The sequence below is a fragment of the Aethalodelphis obliquidens genome, unplaced genomic scaffold, assembly GCF_003676395.1.
Source record: "Aethalodelphis obliquidens isolate GAN/ISIS:26980383/991018 unplaced genomic scaffold, ASM367639v1 scaffold37, whole genome shotgun sequence".
NCBI classification, from domain to species: Eukaryota; Metazoa; Chordata; class Mammalia; order Artiodactyla; family Delphinidae; genus Aethalodelphis; species Aethalodelphis obliquidens.
In genome coordinates, this window is record NW_020837981.1 from 7,937,363 (window position 1) to 7,960,252 (window position 22,890).

A 22,890-nucleotide genomic window follows, 5' to 3' on the forward strand; every position below is an offset into this window, starting at 1 on the left:
CCTACCTTTCACCAAGATGTATCAAGTCCTTACTTAGTCTGAGCTCGTAATGTTTCATTGTTGAGGATACAGCGGTGAACAAAAGAGACGAAAATGCTTGCCCTCGGAGCTTACAGTCAGTCAGTGACGATTAAAGTCTTCAGGCTGCCAGATGGTGGGATAAATGCTCTGGAGAAGCGTGGAGCATAGATGAGGAGTGATGGGATCGGGGAGGGCTGGAGGGCTGGGGGTGTCATGTTCAAGGGGGGGTGGGCAGGGAAGTGCTCGCCCATACGGTGAGGCTTTGAACAGTGTGAGGTGAGGGGGTAGCCGTGGCTGTGTGGGGCAGGGGGAGCAGCCAGTGCAGTCAGCCCCAGCTTGGAGAGGGCCTGGAACATTTTGGCAGCACAAGGAGGCCAGTGCAGCTGGAGCGAGCAAGGGAGTGAGTGGGAGGCTTGTAGGATGACGGCAGGAGCAGGCAGATTAAGGGGTTGCACTGTGTGAAGTCTACGGCTTGTCCTTCGACTGGGATGAGAAACCCCAGGAGGGGGTCGGCATGGCAGCGACATGATCTGACTTACATTTTGAAGCGTGGTTCTCCTCCCAGGCAATCACTGATTAAACAACTTCCCTTTCTAACTGACATGTAACTAAACCCGAGGCAGACTTGGAGCTTTGCAGGGAGTGGGTGGCCTCAGCAGGGATGATCAAGGTGACTCTGGAATCCTCCTCCATCCCTACAGGTGTGGTGCCCAGGGTGGCCTTGGCACCTGGGGGTGAGTGAGCCCAGCTGGGCAGGAGTGGCAGAGGCTCATAGGGAGGGTGTGGCCAACACAGCGGGCCACCTGGAAGGACTTGGCAATGCCAACATTCTGTTCGTGCCCAGGGAGATAACCAGGCCCTGCCCAGCAAGGTGCAGGCAGGTGGGGATCTGAGAGTTGAGCCATGATGCCATCTTTGCCCACCCTTCATAAAGAAGTTGGTACTTTCAGAAAGTGCTGTGCTCCACCTTACCCCAGATTATATGGCGGGATGTATCCCTATTTACAGAAGAGGCTTTGAGAAATGAAATGACTTGTCCAAGGCCATCTAGAGAATCTGGACTTGGGTATCTTTTGATCCTCAGAGCTCTTCCTACCACACCACAGACTTGAGGCTCCCAGTATACTGGGTCCAGTGAAGGAAGGGTGAGAGACAGAGACAGCGAGACAGCCTGGATCTGAGGACCAGAAGCGGTGGGGTCCTGGGGTTAGCACAGGCCTGCTCTCCCACGCTGGGCCAGGGCAGCTCCCGCTGCTGGGGAAAGCTGGGACGTTTGAAGATGAGACGTGTTGCCCTGTGGGGCTCCCACACCCAATCCCCCATACCAGGCCAGGTGGAGGTTTCCGCTGGCCCTGGGAACACTTGGGCTCCAGATTGCAGGCTGGTGAGGCAGGGATCTGCTTGGGAGTGATGGGTTCCCTTGGGCTAGATTTGGTGGAATCATCCTCTTGGGGAGGCAAAAAGAAGGAAGAGAAACAGAGCCAACTGGGGGTTTGTGTCCTGGCTTGGTGGTTCCCAGGTAGGCAGGGTGGCACTGGGCTGTGACGTCCCTCCAGGCCCTCCGTATTCGGGGTTGGCATCTGAAGGCATGGCTGAGCTTCCTTCTCAGGCTTTGGTCTTCGACCTGGTGCTTCGGGGGAAATGCCCAAACATCCAACAGGTACGTGCTGTGGACAGTGAGCGCCTGGCAGGTGACTGTGGTCCAGTCAGGCCTTTGGCCGCAGGGGACATAGTAGGGGCGAGGCCCTCCGTGGCCATGTCAGAAGTCACTGAGGGGGACGGCGAGAAGGCAAGAAGGGGTGAGGCCACGTGCCCAAGCCCGGCCTGTGAGAGGCCGCCCGTGTGGGCCTGCGATGGCAGGGGACTGCCTGCCAGCCTGCTCCTGTGTCCACGCAGCCTCCTGTGCTTGCAGCGCACCCTACAGCCCTCCCCATCCTCCAGTCCGGCACTGAGATTAGAGACTGTCAAGTGTGTCCTCAGGAGGCAGCTGCGGCTTCTTTTGCACAAGACTCTGGTGGGAGACAGGGCAAGACGGAGCCTCGGGAGGGTGGCCGCGACTGGACCTCCGCTTTCCAGGACATCCCCAGGCCCCGCCCAGTCTCGTCTGTTCCCTACTCCTCCCCGCTCCTTATTCCTCTCTTCCCTCAAAGGCCTCCTTTTCTCCGTTTCAGAAAATCTCTGATGGTCTGTCTGAGGCTAGGGTAGCTGGAGCCTGGTGGGGTTCTCTCTTACACACACACGCTCTCTTTTTCTCTGTCTCTCTTTTTTCCCGGAGGATGAGCAAGAATCAGGGCCAGTTCACTCCTGACACCAGGGGGAGCCTGTCTGGCCCAACTCAGGAGTCCTACCGGCAGGGTGGCGGGGTCCTTCTCTACAGTGGGAAGTGGAAGGTGTGGGGATGGATGGACGCCCACTTGGCGGGGCACAGGAGAGAAAGCAGTGTACTGGGACCTGGGGGGCAGCCTCCCTCTGGTCCTCAGTCGCCTCATCACAATGGGAAGTTGGTCTAATGGAGCTTAGAGTCAGAGGGATCTAAGAGGTCACTTGGTCCAGGGATGACTCTCCGCAGGAATCCCTGCCTCCACTGTCCTGGGGGAGTGCCACACAGCTCCTGCTGGAACCTGTCCAGAAGTTGGGCATCTTACCTCCTGGTGGCCTGTTACCTAGTTGAAGCCTCATAGCTGTTAGAATCGACGCTCATTTATCCTCTGTTCTGTAATTATTTATTACGGTGTCCCTCACAGAGCCCCCAGTTGACGGCGCCGTTTTGACTGAATATCCTTGGAGCCAACCCGTCCCACAGCAGCTGTAACTGTCACACCCCAAGCCCTGTGCTGAGCACTAGTACGTTGCTTATCTCACATAAGCTTCACCACCACCTTCCTGGGGTCTGCATGCCTGTCCCCATTTCACATGCAGGAGGCTGAGCTTGTGAGCTAACATGTCCCAGGTGGCCAGCTTGTCAGTGGCAGAGCAGACCTAAGGCCAGATGGGCTTGCTGCTTCCAGCCCGAGTTCTCAGGCTCTGTGTGCCTTCCCCCGAGAAATACCTGCTCTCAGTTGGCCTGTCTGTAAAATGGGGATAATTCCACCTGCCTGTCGTATTTATTACAAGGTCTAAGCAAGATAACGCTGAGGAGGCACTTAATTTTTACTTGCTGGCCCCCAGTTCTGGCTTGGTAAATGGTGGTCAATCGCTATTGTAATGGGCTCTGTTCCTTACCACTCCTCCCCCCAAATCCACCCCGTTTGTCCCCAGCAAGACCACTTAACGTCTCTGGGCCTCCGCCCCCTTTCTCTGGAGCAGGAGTTACACCTGCTCCCGATGAGGGATGCTTGGCCAGAGTGAGGTCAGTGGTGCAGAGGGGCTTTCCCTCCAGGCCGAGGAGCGCTGACGTGGTGGCCTGGCATCAGCCTCTGCAATGTGCTCGCCTCCCTGCTCCCCCAGCTCCCCACCTCGAGTCCTGCCGCCACAAGTAATTAATTATGCTCACAACATCTTGTGTAAGCAAATAATAACGAGAGCATTATCTCCCTTTAGTCCGTGTTTTTCCTTGCCTATTGTAAAGTAATTAAAATAATGAATGACTTGTAAAACAGTAGGTAGGAGGGCTGGCAAGAGAGCTTATCTGCCATATACCTCTTGTGCTCTGAATTACTGACGCATGGAAACCACTGTGACTGGAGAGGACTCCCTGACTCCCGGCCCTTTGCATGCCATTCCCTCCTCCAGGGTCAGCCAGGATTGAGGAGCAGAGAGCTAGCTGGTCCTTCAGGCCCCCAGGCTGTGGCCCTGGACCAGCTCAGAAATGTCTCTGGGAGGCCCTGCTCAAAAGGAGCCATAAGAGCCTCTGATTTGAGGGTCTTCTCTTTGCCCTGATCTCTTCCCCGTCTGGGCGAAGGGAGAGGCCAGGATCGAGCTGAGGGTTACGATTCATGTTCCATTTCACATCGGGGCGGTGATGATCAAGCCAGGTCAGAACGATTACAGGCAGTGGTGCTCGAACTGGGCTTTCCAGAGCAGCAGCAGCAGCGTTACCTGGGAACTTGATAGAAACGGGGGTTTGCAAGTGGGGCCCAGCCCTCTGTGTTTTCACAAGTCCTCCAGGTGGTTCTGACGCTGCTGAAGTTTGAGAACCACCGCTAGAGTGTCTGCGCTTCCAGGAGAAAGAGGGAGGTGGTGAGACTAATTCATGAAACGCGTACTGTGTGCTGTTGGGCACTATCTAATCCGGCCAACACCTGTGGGGCAGGCAGTACGGTCCCCATCTTACCAGGGAGGGGCAGGAGACCTGCATCTACACCTTCATTTACTAAAGGGTGCCACGCATCAGCGTCTCTGTCTCTTCCAGGACACCCACCTTTGCAGTCTCCACGTGGCTGAGACTTGGGGCCCTAACAGGTCATTGGGACTGGCCTTAGGTGGCTTGGGCAGCTGGCTCCACAGATGTCAGCAGGCGGCCCCCAAATATGCCCACCCTGTGCCCCTGCCCCCGGCCTCCTTTTGGACTATTCCAGTGCTGGAGGGGCCAATACACTTGGAAATTAAACATGAGCGCCTGGTGTTACTGATGTTCCGTTTGCCCAGCGTCCCTGGGTCGGGGTGGCTGGCGGCGGAGAACCAGGCATCAGGAGCAGCTTCCTGCCTGCCTACAAGTCCCCAGGAGGATGACTCACTCAGTGCCTCCCAGCTCTCCTTTCCTCATTCTGGCCCACCCCCACTCACTGCAGATCAAGATTTTCACCTCTGCCTTTGGATTTTCCTCCTCACTCCAATTCACAATGATCCCCAGGGTCAGTTTGTTTTGTTAATTCTAGCATTTTAAGTGATGAACATAATTTTGCTGGCATCTTTTTAAACATCTGTGTCTGCAAAAATAATCTCGTTGGTTATTTGAATAGGGGGCCCAGTTACATTTAAATTTTAGACAATGAATGTGTTTTTAGTATAAGTATATCCCATGCAATATTTGGGACATACTTATACTGAAAAATTATTTGTTGCTTAGTTGAGATTCAAATTTTGCTGGGTTTCCTGTATTTTATTTGGCAACCCCTAAGCCCAGGCTCTATAGTGAGTGAGGGGCTGACATTCATAACCCTTTTTATTCCTTCTTTCATATTTATTGAGCCAACCATATACTAGGCTCTCTTTTAGGCACTCAGGATTCAGCAGTTGGGGGAGGCAGACTGTAAATGAAATAAGTAAGAGAATTATGGAGTGTGTTAGAAATTTTAAGTGCTTTGGAGAAAAACAAAGCAGAAAGGCAGTGCTGTCAGAAGACAGTTGGAATTTTAAAAGGGTAACCAGAGAAGTAGTATTGAAAAGGTGATATTTGAGCAAAGATTTGAGAGAGGTGAGGGAGTAAGCCATGACCCTCCGTGGGAGAAGAGTATTCTAGGCAGAGGGCACAGTGCACACAGAAGTGTACAGTTTAGGACCCCATGTGGGGCTCAGTTATCTGATGAAGTCAGCCTTGATCCTCAAGCACATTTTTAGCTACAAAGGGGAATTTATTTTCTCCTGTAACTAAAAAGGTCTGGTGTGGATTTCAGGCACAGCTGGATCCAGGTGTTCAAATGATGACATCAGTATTCTGCCATTTCTAGTTTCCTCTGTGGTGGCTTCATTCTCAGGGAAGGATTACCTTTCTTATTCTTTCCAGCAAATGTCCCAGGCTTGAGTCATACTGGGTTGGCATGGGATCGCATAACCATCCTTGGCCCAATTGCTGTTGCCAGAGGGGTGGACTGATCTGATTGACCAGTCTCCATTCCTGGAGAAAGGGTGGACCTTCAGTCCCTTTTGAACCACACAGACTGAGATGAGGAGGAGGTGGGGTTTTTTTTTTTTTTAGGAAAGTAGGGTGCGTCTGTGAGAAGGGTATGAAGGCTGGGCAGGTGGAGATTACAGAATGCTGACCTCACTTCCTGTCTAGCCACTCCGTGACCCTAGACAGGATGGTTTCCCTCCTGAGTTTTATGACTTTTTTTCTTTAAAATCAGAAGAGAATAATTTTATTCTTTCTTTCACAAAGATATTTTAAGAGGAAACAAAGGAAAGATCCTTTTTAAAAAGATTAAAAAAAACAATCAAAGCCATAATCCGTCCTTCTTCCCAACCCCTGTACCTTCAAGCCAGTGCCCACCTCAGCGGGGGCCCGTCTAGCTTTGATTCTTTTGGGTAGGTTGTGTTTTTTAAATCCACTTGGTGGCTACGTCTCAACCCTTGTTCTCTCTGTTGCCAGGAGGCCCAGAAGATTAACAATGGCTCAAGCCAGGCGGACGGCACTCTCAAGCCAGTGGACGAAAAAGAGGAGGCGGTGGCAGCCGAGGTCGGCTGGATGACCTCCGTGAAAGACTGGGCGGGGGTGATGATATCTGCCCAGACGCTGACCGGCAGAGTCCTGGTGAGTCCCCAGCTCCCTCCTCACACGAGGAGGTCTGCTATCTGGTCCGTGATCTCTCTGTTCATGGGGATGTGATGTTTCGCCGCGTCTTCTCCAGGCCATTGGCTATTGGGAGGTGGTGAAGGGCGAGTGCTTACGTGTGGTCATATGGTCATGGGGGGGGTCTTGGTGCACAGCTGAGCCAGCGATGTGTGGGGCATTTGCAGAGTGGGCCACTGTCTGGGGCAGAGGGGGTCTGTTGGAGAGGATATAGAGCATTTCCTCTGCTAGCAGAAGAGGTGTGCATGTGCACACACACAGTGCACACACAGACACACACGTGCACGCTTGACGGTCTTGGAGAGGAGAAAGGGTCAAAGAAACGTGTGCTCAGAATTCTGCAGAGGCTCCATAAATGCCGGAATCCAGGGAGGGAGGGAGGGAGGGAGGGAGGGAGGGAGGGAGGGAGTGTGTGTGTGTGTGTGTGTGTGTGTGTGTGTGTGTGTGTGTGTGTGTTGGCCTTCTGAGAATGTTACTGTTGTCCTCTGGCCTCCAGAGTTTTCTAGTCTCCTGCCCTGTGTGATCAGGGTCCTACTGGCCCCGTGCTTGGAGCGTTGCTCCTGTGGCCTTACTTCTGAGGAGGCTGTCTCCTAGCCCCACCTGCAGCCCAGGCTCGTCCTGCCCCTCCTCTGCATTTCCCACATTCTCAGGAGCCTGTCTCCTACCCCACCTGCAGCCCAGGCTCGTCCTGCCCCTGCATTTCCCACATTCTCTCTGATCTGCTTGTGTGGAGCTTGGCTTCACTGACGGGCCTCCTGAGCTCCTGCTTCTTGGCAAGGATTGTGGGTGGTGCAAGCCTGTAGTGACCAACCATCCCTGTTTACCTGGGGGGCCTGGGACATGGTTCTTTTGGTGCAAAGACTGGGAAAGTTGGGGGCGAACAGGCACGAGTCAGTCACCCTGGTCAGGCCAGGCTCCTGCCGTAGGTGGGCTCCTTCCCTGGGTAGCCCTGCCCACCAGCTTTCTTGAGTCTGATCAGAGTCAAGAGTTTCCCTGAGAAGGATGTCGCATTCCAAATAACTTGTCGTGATTCGGGAAGCTGTTTTGTATGGGCTGCCCTTCCTGGACCTGATGCTGGGGTGCGGTCACGAGTCATTTGGCTCAGAGGTAGAATGAATGGGGGTTTCCAGATGGTTGGGGGGATCAGAGATCAGGCAGGGAAGCTGGAAGATAGATGCCATCGCTCTTGATGTTTCATGGCAAAAACTCAGTGGAAGGTGACCATAGATGTTGGGAGATGGTGAAATTTCACCCATTAGAAGCCTCCTTGGGGGAAACTCCACATTATGTTTGGGATAAATATCTCACAAACCGCTTGAAGGAAGGAGTAAGTCACTGAATGTCATGCTTGAGTCACAAAGGTGGTGGCCAAAGAGCCTTCAAGGAGAGCAGGGCTCTGTTACCTGAGGGACCAGTGGGAGCCGAGCCTTCTGAAGAATCTGGGTATGAAGCCCTGGCTGATGGTAATTGGTGGCAACATAGAAAGCGGAGCAACTTAAAGCTGGGATTTGGCAAAGGAGGAGAGAGAAAGTGGTGAGGCCAGTTGCTGTGTGGGGGAAGACGGAGGGGGACAGTCTGGGTCAGTGGGATCCACGAGAGACTGGGCAGCCCTGAGTGTCTCATGAGGAATTGAAGGTGGCTAGTCGTGGGCTGTGCTGTGTGACCACCACCCTCATCTCCCCTCCAGAGCCTTCTGTAAAGTCCCTGTTGCTTTTTCACACTTGTGTGTGAGTGGATTCTGTGTGGAAAACTTAAGGAGGTTGAATTCTGGGTCTGGGCATTCACGTGGGATGAAAGAGAGGCAGTGCGTTCTCTATGTAAGGCGGTGATGGATGGGAAACATCAGACAGTTTGGTTGTACACATGTGCTGCCTAGTGCTTCCCTGTGGCCACCGAGGACCATTCTGATTATCTTCATCAACATCAACTAAGAGATACATCTAAGAGATACTGAACACCAACCCTGGGCCAGGTGCTTTTTCATCCCCGTGAAAAACAAGGCATGATCCTGATTCCGTTGCACCGTGGATGGAAGCTATTGAAGGAATGTCTGGAGGAGAAATGCTACGAATACACACATTGTGTGTGAGTGTGTGGTGGGGAGGCTGAGTGTGGGGAAGAAGGGGGTCAAGAAAGCCTTCACAGGGCTTCATGGGGGGAAAGCCTTTGAGCTGAAACTTCCATTTCAAGATGAACCGAACACATTTGATGATAGAGATGATATCAAAAATAAAAACATAGCCGAGCTTGAAAGCAAGGGACTACTTAGCGGGCCAGAAGCTGAGAAGAACACCTAATAAAACAGAAGGCATTTGAGTTGAGCTTGGCAATGTGGGTTAGGATCCTGAAAGTCAAAGGAGAGGAAATGATTCCACAGTAGGGGAGCAGCAGGAAAAGTGCATGGTGTGCTGTGGGATTGAGGCCTGGGCTGCCAACACAGAGGCACCTGAGGGGCAGTGAGACTGGGAAAGTGGGCTGGAGACAGCTAGTCAGGTCTTCAAATGCCGAGCTAAAGACTTTGGACTGAATTTTGCAGGAAAAGGAGATTTTGAGGGAGGGGCATCATGATTGGTGATGGTGCCGAGAGAAGCACAAATGGGCAAGTTAGAGACTAAATTGGTGAGGCAGGAGCTCAGGGATGCTAGGACGGTTGGGACAGTGAGCTCCTGGGTCAGGACACAACGGGAGAGGAGAGGATTGCTGCAGTGGACCCAGTGAGACAAGGCCTGAGCTAGCACCACGCAGTGGAGGCCGGTAGGTGATGTGTGTGATATTTGGAAGTAGAAGCCACAGGCCATGTGCACCCAGCAGCCACCTGGATACTACTGCTGACGACGACATTATTAGAGCATCTTGGGAGCCAGGCACTGCGTTAAGCCCTATACATTATAATCAGGTTGAAGGGCAAGGACCATGTTGTATTTGTTGTGTATCTCCCACTTTGCTGTTGTGTTGTAGGGGTTCGTGACGAGGAAGCCACAAAGCCAGTCTTATCAGTGAATTCATGTCCATTTTACAGTTGAGAAAACCGAGGCCTAGGAAGGGCAGTGAAGTGACAGAACCAGGCTCGTACCTGCAGGCCTCCGGACTCCCCGTCCAGTGCTCTTCCCGTGTCGTTACTTCCCGTTTGAAGATAATACCTTCTTTTTGAAGCCACTGTCAGCTCTTGCTATGGCTGTGACGTTTTGACATTACTGTCTCTGAGCCAATTAGGTCCTGAGGCTGCTTGACCTGATCCTTTTAACATTTGTGTGGACAAGCATGGTGCACCCAGGCCTCCTTGCCTGGGATTGCCCATGAGGCTAGCTGCTCTCCGAAGGTCTCCTTGGGGAAAATGCTGCCTGGGCTGCTCTGGTGCACTCAGGATGGAGCAGTCCCACTGCCCAGAGAGCAGGCAGCCCAGAGTTCAGGTGGTACCTTCAGAACAGGCCTCTCCTTTAGAGAAGGCAGGTCCTTGCTCTGAGCAAGGAACAGATTTCATATTGCAGTCTCCATGCTCGAAGGAAAGTACCTCTGCCTGTTCAGAACTCAAAGCTGTGTTTGTCCTGAACTGCCCCAGTGTTTATCCTTGCAACAGTGGGACTCAGGCGAGACTAGACACCAGCTGTGCGGTTTCCCTTTTCCATGTTTAATGTGTTTTCCTTGACGCACAGCTCAGGAGCTTGGGCCCTCCACATCTGGGCCCCTTTCTCACCTGTCTCATTGTCACAGGTGAGAGTTTCAGAACCAGGGCATGGTGGGTAAGGCCCAGCTGGGGAAGGATTCACCAAGACAACCTCAGCGTATCAGTAGATTCACTGGTTGTCCAGGATCTCTCAGATGAGCACGTCATTCATTCAGGAAGCACTTCTTTCTCACCTGCACCAGGCGCTATTCCAGGCGCTGGGCACAGGACAGTGAGCACCTGAGATCCAGGGTGTGAGATATTTACGTTGATAAGCTAGATAAAAAGTTGTAGAGCTCAGTGTAAACAGTGACAAGTGCGCGTCACCATTTGTAGGTGCTTTTAATAGTTAACACTTGGAACTTCGTCATCAAAGTGAGAAACATTCCTTGACCAGTTCGCAGAATAGCCTGTCTTTGTCTTGTCTCTCTCCTCGGCACTCAGGCTTAGCTTTACAAAAACAGCAGTACTGCATAGGGCCTTCTGTAGGAGCGATGGCTGAGGGATTCTGTGTCAAAGTGCACCACCAAACTGTCAAGGATTACTGCTTCCCTTATCTTTTTGTAAAAGTAAAAATATTTATTATTTTCTGATTCTAAAGTTGGTGTGTGCTGAATTCAAAATTTGGGATACCAAATTTTGATCAGTTTGATCATTTGATATACCAAAGGATGGTCACTTCCACTTTGGGATTTGGAGTTGGTCCACAGTGAGGGACATTTCAGTGTTGCAGTGAATGCCATTGAGATGCCTCCCAGCTGTTTGGGTGTTGCTGGGGACTTGGTTCACTACATCTCACGTTATCTGCTTATGCACAGACGTGGGTAAGTGCTTCGTGCCAGGATTGCTGTGGTCGTCCTGGTGAACCTCCAGTGAACAATCTAAATTGGGAAAGGGATCCTGGCCCTTTTTCTGTAGTGGCTGCTGGAGCCAAGTTTGTGGCCCATTGAAACTACACAGCATCTCAGGGTTTGCCTTCTGTGTATTCACAGCCTCCCGGCTTCGTCTTCAAGTGTATTCTCTCGTTTCCCTTTTGCCTCCTGTTTGAACTTTACACGTGTGTGGTTATATGCTCCATAGAGCTTTGTGAGCTGAATGGAATCTTTCTAAGTAAGGCAGTACAGGCAGACCTCGGAGATGCTGCAGGCTCGGTTCCAGACCACTGCAATAAAGCGAGTATCACAACAGAGCAAGTCATACGAATTTCTTGGTTTCCTGGTGCGTATAAAAATTATGTTTACACCATACTGGAGTCTGTTAACTGTGCAGTAGCATTGTGTTTTTAAAAAGCACTGTACATACCTTAATTAAAAAATACTTTATTACTAAAACATGCTAATCATCATCTGAGCCTTGAGCGAGTCATTTACTAACATCAGAAGATCATTGATCACAGGTCATCATAAGACATGATGAAAAAGTTTGAAATATTGCGAGAATTACCAAAATGTGACACAAAGGCATGAAGTGAGCAAATGCTGTTGGAAAAATGGCAGCTACAGACTTCCTTGAGGCGAGGTTGCCACAAACCTTCAATTTATAAAAACAAACAAACAAACAAAAACAAAAAGCACAGTATCTGCGAAGTGCAGTGAAGCGAGTTATGCCTGGATATATAAATAAAAAGCGCAAGAAGCACACAGGGGGGGCTTTTGTATTGTTTGGTTGTACTTTATAGGCCAAAATTAATATTAGAGATAGTCTAGTTCAGGGTTAAGTTTTTCTGTAATGGGCCAGATAGTAAGTATTTTAGGCTTTGCAGGCCATAGAGACTCTGTCACAACTATTTCACTCTGCCATTGTAGTTTGAAAGCAGCGCAGACGATACATGGGTGTGAGTGTGTTCCAATAAAACTTTATTTATAAAAACAGGTGGTGGGCTAGATTTGTTTCATGGGCCATAGTTTACGATTCTTGGTCTAGTTCAACTCCTTATTTTATAAACTAAGAAACTGAGAGGCAGAAATTGAAAGAAAATTTTTAGGAAGTGATTTCCTAAGACAGTATAGTATAAGAGTGACACTACTAGTGAACCCATTTATAATGGGGAAATTTATGGACATATGGATAAATACAGGCACACACACACTCATACCATCTCCATTAGCCCCTTGTTTCTGAATATTCTTATTAATTTCCACATTAATCTCAGAGTGACTGTCTCCTTAAAAAAACTATGTATTGTGGACAAGCATGACCTCACCTCCAGGTGTGAGCGAAGCCTGTAAATGGCTGGGCTGTGTAGCTGCTCAGCCCCTGTACGGATTCAGTCTTTTGTGCTCACGTCAAAGACTGGTCTTGCCAATATAGCTGTCAGCTCCCTGAGCAAAGACAGAGCCTTTAGAATGACTCTCTTTTGCTTATTTTCCTCATATTCCCCTGCTACTACATTTAAATATTGCTCCACGAAACATGCACATCTACTCCAGGAACTGAAAATATATGCTACTTGCTTTACTGTCTGGGGGATGATTTGTTGAAATAAGGAGGAAGAAAAATGCCAGCCTTTCCCTTTATCTTCCTAAATACACTGCATGTGTGGCATTTTATATTAACATAGTATGCATAGCCTGGACCGTTCTATCCTTATCTCCTAGGGCCCCAAAGAAAATATGTAACAAGTACGCCTTTCAAAGAGAAATAATCCTATTCGTTTAATAGAGTTAAACAGATATGTTCACTGCTGTGCTGTTTGCACCTGAAATTGGACAAGTTGAACAAAATGGAGGGCACATGGGCACAGCTTAATCACATAGGTGACATCATTGACTTTGTTTCTCTCTTTAGGTGCCTCCTGGTGCTGGTGACAGTTCTCATTAGCATCCTCTACTTTTTGTTTTCAGTGGTGCCTGGTTGCAAATTCACACATACCTCACATTTCCATCTCACTCTCTCTTCCTCACCTCTGCTCCCTTCCCTTCCCCCTCCCTTTTTTTTTTTTTTTTACATTTTAGGCAAATCTACATAAAATGTCTATATCCCCTGCAGATGATGATGCCCTATGTAGCAGAAAGATCATAGGTTGCATGGGCCTGTATTTTTACTAAGAATGCCTCTATAGTGAACAGGTAGATCCTGCTTTATGTGCAGTTGGGAATAAATTTGAGATCGTTTGAGTTTATTTGAACTCTCCTAAGTGAGACTTCTTTTAAAGGAACCGAGTGGTAATCCACCCCCTCCCAGGACTTAATAATGGCTCTTCATTTTATCCTGTGCATAAATAGAGTTTATATTTGGGGTATGAATCAGTAAATCAAAGAAGGTATGCTTTATTTATATTATTAAACCTGAAAGTTTGTCTTTGATGAAAGGCGCACTAGATTGCACTAGATTTGTTACCTGGGACCCAGCATCATGGAGTGAGAAAACGAGTCAGAGAAGTCACTTGAATTCAACTGGAACCCATGGTAGGTAGTGAGCTGCCTGTCACTGGAGATGGTCAAAGAGAGGCAGGATCTCATTTGGTGGCGCCGTTGCTGACGGTTGGTCAGACTTCATCCTCATGGCTTTAGTTGGGTTATTCAGAAAACTAAGATGTCAGAGGTGCTCCAGAACAAAAATGCTTGCCTGGAAGTTGAACAGACTGTTTCTCATCCCCATTTTGAGATTGTCCAATGTGTATCAGCGTGTGAGTCTTGAAGAAGTCCTGCAGTAAGAAAGCAGAAAGACTTTGGCCCAGCATTTCCCACTCCTGTTTTACCAGGAACCCTTTCCCCGTGAAACATCTGTGGGCATCACAAAGGACACACTTTGGGAAACATTTAACCAGCCCAGGGATTGTCAAACTGTAACCCATGGGCCAAATCTGGCTCACTGCCTGTATTATACAGCTCACAAGCTCAGGATGGTTTTTACATTTTTAAATGTTTTTTTAAAATAATCTAAAGCATGTTCTCTGATACGTGAAAATTATGTGAAATCAAATTTCAGTGTTCACAAACACAGTTTCATTGGGCCGCAGCCATGCTCTCATTTACATATTGTCTGTGGCTGCTTTTGCAATGCACTACGGCAGCAGAATTGAGTAGTATCCACAGAGTCCAAAATATGCCGCCCCAAAATAGTCACTGTGTGGTCCTGAAACAGAACGCATTTGCCAGCTCCCAATCCGGATCTTCACGTTCCCCTTCCGCTCTGTGACTGGCCAGTGTAAGTGGCCAACAGGACTTGTTCCCATGATTCAAGGCAGTGGATGAAATGTACCATCTAGCCCCTTCTTACGGAGACCCTCTACATTTACTTCCACAAGCTCAACTAAATGATACGGTAGAGATGGGGACACAGAGGCCAGAGCCAGGTGGCCCCCCAAATTCCACAGCTGGCTCAGCATAGGAATTTCCCCTTCCCAAGGTCAGTGGAATGTGTCTGGGAATTCTCTAGCAGGGTCACTTTCTGTCTCCCCCTCCACCTGCCTGCGTCCCCTGCAGTCAGTGTCCCCCAGGCCCCGCCCGGTAGCCCAGCGTCTAGTGCCTACCATGGAAGACACCCCTGATCCAGACCTGCAGGCCAGGTGCCTCAGCCATGCCAGCTGCCGGACTGTGCTTCCGGTCTGCAGGCCATATGCTCTGTGTGCCAGCTTCTCCAGCATATTCTGTAAAGAGCAGCTGTTAATTTTACTAGCTGGTGGGTTGGCTCCTCTGGCCTCCCGCTGTGAGAATGAAGGAGAGTTTCAGAAGTCAATCCCCGCAGGGTTCTGGAGAGAGGAAGAGCCTCCTGGCACAGGAGCACCTTGCTTCGTCCCGGCTGTTCATCCCTGGCTCCCACGGCCTCTGGTGGCAAGTATGGGGTTGGCCAGGTCAACCCCCTACTCAGGCTGCTGCTGCTTCTCTCCTCTGGGCATTTTGCTGGGAGTGGGTGTCTGTTTTGTTCTTCTGTCTCATCCGTTTGTTTCCTTATCCATCTGTGGCCACTCGTCCACCCAATCCACATAACTTCATTGGTGTTCCCTGGCACACAGAACTGAATGTAGCACCCGGTCAGTGGGTGCCCGATGAATAAGGCAGGACCCCCAGGGCTTTCTCTTGTCTCTGTTCACTCTGTTTCAGCTTCTCTGTCTGGGCTGGGAGATAAGAGTCCTGCCCATGGCTGATCCAGCGTCATCTGAATTGGGGCTTTTAGTCTTTTGCTCTCCATCTGGCCTGGTGTCTCATTTGATTGGAACCAACAAGAAGGATAGATGGAGCACTTAGCATCCCCAGATCGCCCGCTCCTGCTTTTCCTCTCTCCCTGGGACGTGCATCCTTGGGAAGGGATGCCTTGGCCCGTGGAGGGCTGCTGTGTGTGGTACGGCAGGGCAGTTGGGAACCCAGCTTCTACAGTCATTCTGCTGAATCCCACCTCTACCACTCTGTAGGGCTTTTCCTCTGGGCTGGTTGCTTCACTTTGGTGCCTCAGTTTCCTCCTGTGTTGAATGAGCATGATAATAGTCCCTGCCTCTTAATGTCGTTAGGAGGAGTTGATTTATCAACATACATGAAGTGTTCAGAATAGTGCCTGTTACGTGGTTAGTGCTTAATAAACATTTGTTGTTATTACTTTTATTATTGAGTGAGCCTAGTCACCGTGTCATGGAGGAAACGTGCTGGTATGGAGACACACAGGGGTAGGGAGTGGAGGATAAACCCTTTCCTGTGGCAGGGATGGAGCAGCCCTTAGACCTCCCCAAACCTCAGATGTCGTCTCAGAGTGCTGAGCTGCCGCTGGGCGTGGCCATCTGAAAGGGGTCTGAGTATCCCAGGATCCAGGTTTGGGTCCAGCCAGCTGATGATGTTTGGGCCATGCACACAATTCAGGCTCTGCCGTTTCTGAAGCTGGCTCTTACCATTGTCCAGTCAGCCGGGAAATTCTCACTTCATATAGCTGTCGCGAGCTGGCGGGGCCGGAGGGCTGGCTGGGCTTTCCCTGGGAGCTGTACGTTGTAGGCACGTGTGTCACAGGAAACACCCTGGCAGTATGACAGATGAATCTTGTGGAAAGAGGGTCAAGTGTACTCACTCTGGTTCCCGTATCCAGTCATCCCTGGATGTGGGGTGAGACTGACAAACACAGGGCTGGTTTCAGAGGGCACGTCAGCACCCTCTGATGTGGGGAGATGTCTTTAATGTCCATTCTGGCAGGCAGCAACCACAAATCCGTTGGAAGGATGCAAGGAAGTGTGTTAAGTCACCGGAAGATAAGGACACAGGTTCTACTGTACGTGCCAGGCATCTCCTCTGAGCCATTCATCCGTTTCTTCAGACATTCCTGGAGCATCTGCGAGGTATCAGATGCTATTCAAGTCACTGGACACATATTGGTTCTTCTAGCGAAATCTGTAAAGTGAAATCATCCCAGGTGTTGAAAGTGAAAATGTTACGTTGCATTTTGCTACAGTGCTTCTGGGCGGCAAGGTTTTTGAAGTAGTTTGGTGATAAATCAGATTCTGTGATCTCTCCATCCATCCTTGGACAGGCCTGGGGGCCCAGGTCTTCTAATCCTGATCATATATCCTGTGTCTTCCTGCTACTGGACACAAGGGACCTGAGTTTAACATTATATGACTAATGTTAAACTAACTCTCTCCCTCCCTCCCTCCCTCCCTCCCTCGCCCTCCCTCTCCCAGCCAGTAAAAGCTGGTGCCCCCTGGAGGCTTTGTAGGAAACGGAACACCTGTATTTGGAGCCCACCATCTTGGGCTGGGACACTTTTCTCACCTAGCTTTTCCCCCGGGGCCTTCGGGGAACGCTGATGGTTTAGCAGCCCCTATTTGTCAGAAAAACATCCTTGTGGACTGAGGCTCTCCTTGGAGCCTCCACTTCAGCTGTGAAGAAGTTTGTTTAACAGGGAGACTCAAAAACAGATGATGATGATGATGACGACAAAGTTACCAGCCATTGTCGTTGCCGGGAAGCACGTGCTTGGAAAGTCACACTTGGGACCACAGGCGAGCTGATGCTTCCAAGTTTATTTACTAGGCCATGTTTAGGAGGAGGCAGATTGACTTGTGCCTCCAGGCCCCAAACACCCCAAATTCGTACACTAAAAGCCTCATTTTTAGGTACAGAATGAGGCTTTTTCCAGAAAAACAACTACTTGAGAAGAATGACAACAACAGAAATCCACCATTTGCCCTAAAAATTTTATTGCAGAAAATGTTCCCGTGTGTTTGAGTAGTGAGGGAACTAGGACAGGACATTTGCTTCTCTGTCTTTCTTTAGGAAATTAGGGCACTTGAAAACTCAATTAAATGCACCCAGGCCTCTTAAGCACCAGGGCTATCTTTCTGCTCGTCTAATTAATTGTAGTTCATAAAATTGGCCTCGTGCTGACATGGAAGGCACAACAAAGCTGAGGATCCAGGGGCCTGAGTGGAAGCTTGGTTCCTGCTTCACAAGCCTCTGGGGACACAGATCTTTCCTGGGGACATCCGGGTTACCTGTAAACTGTACGTGCCTCCTTCCGGGGCAAGCAGACCTCTGGGCCTTCCTTGTTTGTTGGAGGTGGGTTAATCGGGGCAGTAAATGGACTGGGCATATGCTGCTTTCTTGTACCTGTAGAGAAGCCAGGATCCAGAGAATTAATCTGAAGGGTTGAGAAACCATCACCTTCCCAGACTGCTTTAGTGAAGAGGCTGAATTTTGATCTTTTCCCCATTTTTCTCTTTTCAGCATTTTTTTCTCCCTTCATTTCTTGGTGGCTGTTGAGGAAGCAGCTGTCCTAAGGGAAACAGGGAGCCGCTCATTGAAAGGGAGAGAGGAAGACAAGGCCCTGTTTCCACATCAGCCTCCCTCAAATTTTGGCTTTGCTTACACTAAAAATAGCTTGAAACGGAGGCCAAATGACAAAAAAGGGGCATTTCACAGGACAGAGGCTGCCGGCTCCCTGGCGGCCACATGAGGCTGCTGGGCGTGTTAGCCTCTGGGCCCCAACTTGCACAGGAAGGCGAGGGGTGTGGAATCCCATTGGGAGGGGGCCAGACCATTCTTCTTCTGTGTCATGCGAGATCTATCTGGAGTTAATTCTACTAGTCGGGCACTCAACCTTCTGCCTGGGCTTATGGCCCAGGGGTGACAAATAACTTCCTGTGAAGGGGGGAGCGGCTGGTTGCAGGGGCTGCTTAATTCCACAGACCCCTGCGTGGGCTCCCGGGGAAGCTGCCATGAGGCGGCCGGTTTGGTTTCTTGGTCATCTTCGACCTCTGCAGGAAGAAAGCTTAGATCATCAGAAAGAAGGAAAGGAGTTTACTCACCTAGCTTCACACAGTGTGTCAATCTGGGCCTTGGGGATTGGTGATGGTGTTCGAGATCAATTTGGGATATGAGAGCAGAGGTGACCATCGCTTCCTTTCATCTGAGAAACGGTGATCTGCAGAAAACTGTGGTTTTTTTTCTTTAATAATGTTTTTTTAAATTTTTTTAATTTTTATTTTTTGGCTGCATTGGGCCTTCGTTGCTGCGTGCGGGCTTTCTCTAGTTGTGGCGAGTGGGGGCTACTCTTCATTGTGGTGCTCAGGCTTCTCATTGCGGTGGCTTCTGTTGTGGAGCATGGGCTCTAGGCGCACTGGCTTCAGTAGTTGTGGCACGTGGGCTCAGTAGTTGTGACTCGTGGCCTCTAGAGCATAGTCTCAGTAGTTGTGGCACACGGGCTTAGTTGCTCCACAGCATGTGGGATCTTCCCGGATCAGGGATCGAAACCATGCCCCCTGCATTGGCAGGCGGATTCTTAACCACTGCTCCACCAGGGAAGTCCCAGAAAACTGCATTCTTAATCCGGGCTCTGTCGTGACATTTCTGGTGACCTTGGACAAGTCTATTCCCTTTTAAGGTTTTGATGTGTCTGTGGATAAAACGAGGGAGTAGCAATAGTCTGTTCCCTTGAGTCCAAAATGTTTCTGTGTTTTCTCATTCCCTCTACTGTCCTTCAGTCAGCAAAGGCAGCAAAGGTCTACCTGTGGTGCCCTTGGCAATGTGCTAGGCACTGGGAGAGCTGCAAAAGGAGAAAGAATAGTTCTTTCTCAGCTGTTAGAGCACCTGGAGAGATGCAGGAAATAGTCAAGGACCGATCCTGCCTGGCCCTCCCCTGGCTTTGCGTTTCATTTAAAATAAAAACATAAACTCTCCTTGTGTCATTAGGCCTCTGCCTGTCATTTGTCTCCTGTGATTCTTTTCCTCCTGGACTCCTTTCCAGGTGCATCTCCATATGCAGAGAAGGGAAGCATTTGGCAGCAGGAGCAGGGCCTGTAACCATGGAGTTGAGCAGGAGGAAGGGTGCCTTAGGAGGAGGGGTCACATCCTAAAGGGCCAGTTCCTCCCTGGAGAAGTTGGCTTCTTTTAAATCATTTCAGTCTTGGATGCCCTTCCTTGAGCCATCTTCAGATAGTCAGAAACCTCTGAGGGGATCACAGTTTGACTTGGTAACCCCATTGGCACCAGAATCGACTTGAAGAGCCTTCTTTCCGATTGAGCAGCCTCTGCTTGGGGCGACCCTGGTTGAGATATGGCCTCTGTCCTTTGCTGTTTGCATCACTTTGATGGAAGTGCTGTTGGAGAAAGTCTCGGAGTTCTTGCAAAGTCTGTTCCTCTTCTGGTCAGAAGGAGCTCCATCTCTTCGTACCTGTAAACGTTTCCTAAGAGGCACGTTTATTTAAAATAGGGACTGGCAGAGGCCCCCAGGAGGGGTTGTGGAGCAAGGAAACGTTACCATGGTAAGAGTCATTTTTTACTTTGGGAGCAAGGTAACTGATGTACCCAGGGGGCCGGTGGGAGCTTCCAGGCTAACCCCCAAATGTACAGCAAAGGTGTGAATACCGTGCGTATTAGTGGGTTTGATGTTGCAGAGTTTCCCCCAAACGAAGCTTTATTTCAGGTGGACTTCTTAGATGAACTTGAAAAACAACCACAACAAGCCCTCAATTTGCTGCCTATTTCATGTTTCCAGTTTGATGAACGTGATTTAAGCAAAGACTGTCCATATCCTTGGGAGTTAGGACTGAGCCCTTCCTTGAATGCTAAATGACTAAACATCATTGTTTCTTTTATCTGTGCCTGATATGCAAACAAGTAGATTTTTCTGGTGGTTTTTCCTAGAAAGTTTCAGTGCTGAAGCAGATTTTCATAGCTCCCTGGACCAGAGGGAGTTACTGTGCCGGGGGCTCTGGGTTCTCTCCAACAGACCAGCCTCATAGAGGCAGTTCAGCAAACCACCCTTCCAGCCTCGAAAGATCCAATTCTTCTTCCCTGGGTTACGATGGAGAGATCCAGATCCAGAGAACAGAAATAAATAAGTAACCCCCTTCTCTTTCATTTAACTCTCTTTTAGACACAGCCTCTGGTGTTAATTATTTCTGCTATAGATTTTGTCAGCCCTTGAATCCCGGTCCTTTTGCCAGAGGAGGTATATTTTAGAGATGAAAAATGACATGAAAAACAGTCTGCTTTCCTGAAAGGTAATTTTGTGTATGTGAAACAGACACATTAAGCCACTTACAAGTGAGATGTTTGTTCTCGGGGATTTGGAGGAAATCTGAATTTCTAACTCTGGGCTCTTTAATAATTTTCAAAAGAACTGAGGGTAATAAATGTCTTTGAACTTCCCCAGGCTGTCTTTTCTTCAGTCATCTCGAAGCATTTGAAAAGGAAGAGAATTCTCTACCTTGATGAAATCCGTAAGAGGATAGAGGGGACATTGGCCCCAGGAGGAGCTTTTTAGCAGAATGAGGGAACCTAAGGTAAAGAGGTCTAAGAAGAATGCACAGGGTCACTTTCGGAGCTTCAGACATGGGTTTAATGGAAGGGCCTTCCAGCCAGTTTTTTCCTTCTTAGTCTTGGTTGCTAGGGCTTGGAAAAAAGACCAAGGAGAAAAGGAAAGAGACAGACCTTAGTTAAAGGTATCCATAATGAGAATACGTGTGACATGCAGCATTTTATAGCTGTGGTGTTCAAGGATTAGAAGAGGGATGGTGAATAGGTTCCATCTCCAGGGCCCATTGCGATTAATCAGTAGTGGTTACTGAGGATGCTTTACTGAAGATTCAAGGCTCAGCAACAGAGTAATTGGGGCTACTGCTCTACAGAATGCTGTGATTGATTAGTGATGTCTGCCATGAGCAATGGCTTGGAGGGTGGCAGTACCAGTGTTATTTCTGCCTTATTCTGCCTTAGTTATCTCTGTTCTCGATCATTTTCCCTAAAGTTTACTTTATGGGTGATTTAAGTGAGGCTTGTCCACGGTCAGTCAGTCCCAAGCAGCAAATGGTCAAGAACCCATGTTTCCTGACTCTGTGTAGTATTTGATACCCTAGCTCCATAGATGAGATCTCAGAGGAGCAGCAAGTTGTCAGCTTCCTGGATGAGACTTTTTCTTTTTCTTCATATTGCAGCCTGACTTCAGATTTTTCCATCTGGAGACTTTCTTTAGTGTTTGGAGAAGTGGGAGGGGGTAGATTTCAGATCCACAGTGATCCTACAGACAAACAGAAATGCAAGCACAATTTTCCCATTTCTTAGGTCTCCTCTCAAAACTCTTAGCACAGAGCACAGGTCGCTCACAGCCCTCCCTCTGCAAAGCTTTCCCCTCGGCCTGCTCCCGGGGTTCCGTTCTCCCCATCTCTGAAGATGCCTTTCTCCACATCCCACTCCCCCTGCACCGTAAAAAGCTTCTGGCGGGGGGCTGTTCTGCCATCATTTCCTCTCTTGCTTCAGAAGCCTCACCTTCTTTTTCTTCCTGTTTTCTCCCTTTATGTTTTATCTCTTCAGGTGTTCATGCTCACATCTTAATGGCTATGCTTGCAAAGATAAACTACATTTTGCCTCTGACCAAAAGCAATTTCTGCCCTGACTTGAACTGAGAAGTCTGTAAGCGTTGCTGGGTGGGAACAGCGGTAGAGTCCTCAGCTTCGTCCTGGGGGCCATAAAAGTTTGCTGAGCTTTTATTGCCTCCATCAAGATGAAAATGGGATTCCAAGCCTTCAAATATGATAGATAAATAATAAGGAAGACTCTAGCTTTTGTCAGAGCAAAGTTCTCTGTACCAGTTTTATGAGTCTACCTAGTATGGCATTCTCTGGCATCTGTTTCGTTCTGATGTAGAAGAGAACCTTCTCTGTGAATTCCTGCAACACTGTGGCTGGATAGAGGATTTCAGACAGTTGGTAGATCTTGGGAGAAGGCTGACACATCATGTTCTTGAGCCATAAGTCACCCCCGCACTCCTCGCCCATTCCTCAGTTCTTGCTCCTTCCCTTCTGGTGTGATGGGAATTGGAAGAGAAAGCTCCGTTCGCTGTAAGGCCCGGGCTGGGTTGAGATTCTGGGGAGGTGACTGACAGGGCACTGTAACAGACAGGACTGCAGTTTGAGGTACCAGGCTGTCTTTCACCTTTGAGGTGGCTAGGGTTCTTTGTCACGATTGAATTGGCCATCTTGGCTTCAGTAACCAGCTGCATACAAATGGGAAGAGCTCAGCCTACATTTCCAGGCACTGCTTAGGAGAGCCCCATGTTTCACCTTCACAAGCTGCCCCTGTGCCACTCTGGGTGGCTGGGGACGTGTCCAGTGAGTGCTCCCTAGAACTTGTTTCTAATTTGAATGATTTGGTGGGAAACTGATACAGACATCTTACATCATAGCAGTAGCCACGTCCTGTGGATTTGCCCTCCATGCTTCTGCCTCCATTGTCCTGGTTTAGACCCTGTGACCTCTTCCTTGACCCATTATAACAGCTGCTGTGTCACACTCCCCATTTGCTCCATCTCCTCCCTTTAGTCCCCCTTGCATGCCATT

The 22,890-nt window shown here is 49.4% G+C and overlaps 1 protein-coding gene across 6 annotated transcripts in view; it reads left to right on the forward strand.

Moving 5' to 3' along the window:
* KCNMA1 (potassium calcium-activated channel subfamily M alpha 1) overlaps window positions 1-22,890 on the forward strand; it is a 747,896-nt gene that overhangs the window by 215,491 nt on the left and 509,515 nt on the right. For 5 of the 6 annotated variants that reach the window (XM_027129781.1, XM_027129778.1, XM_027129780.1 and 2 more), the window contains exon 2: window positions 6,269-6,430. In XM_027129781.1, the coding sequence (XP_026985582.1) occupies window positions 6,269-6,430 (162 nt within the window). Of the gene's footprint in view, window positions 1-6,268; window positions 6,717-6,878; window positions 6,889-22,890 lie in introns of those variants that run through there. The other variant, XR_003437863.1, reaches the window with a different exon arrangement.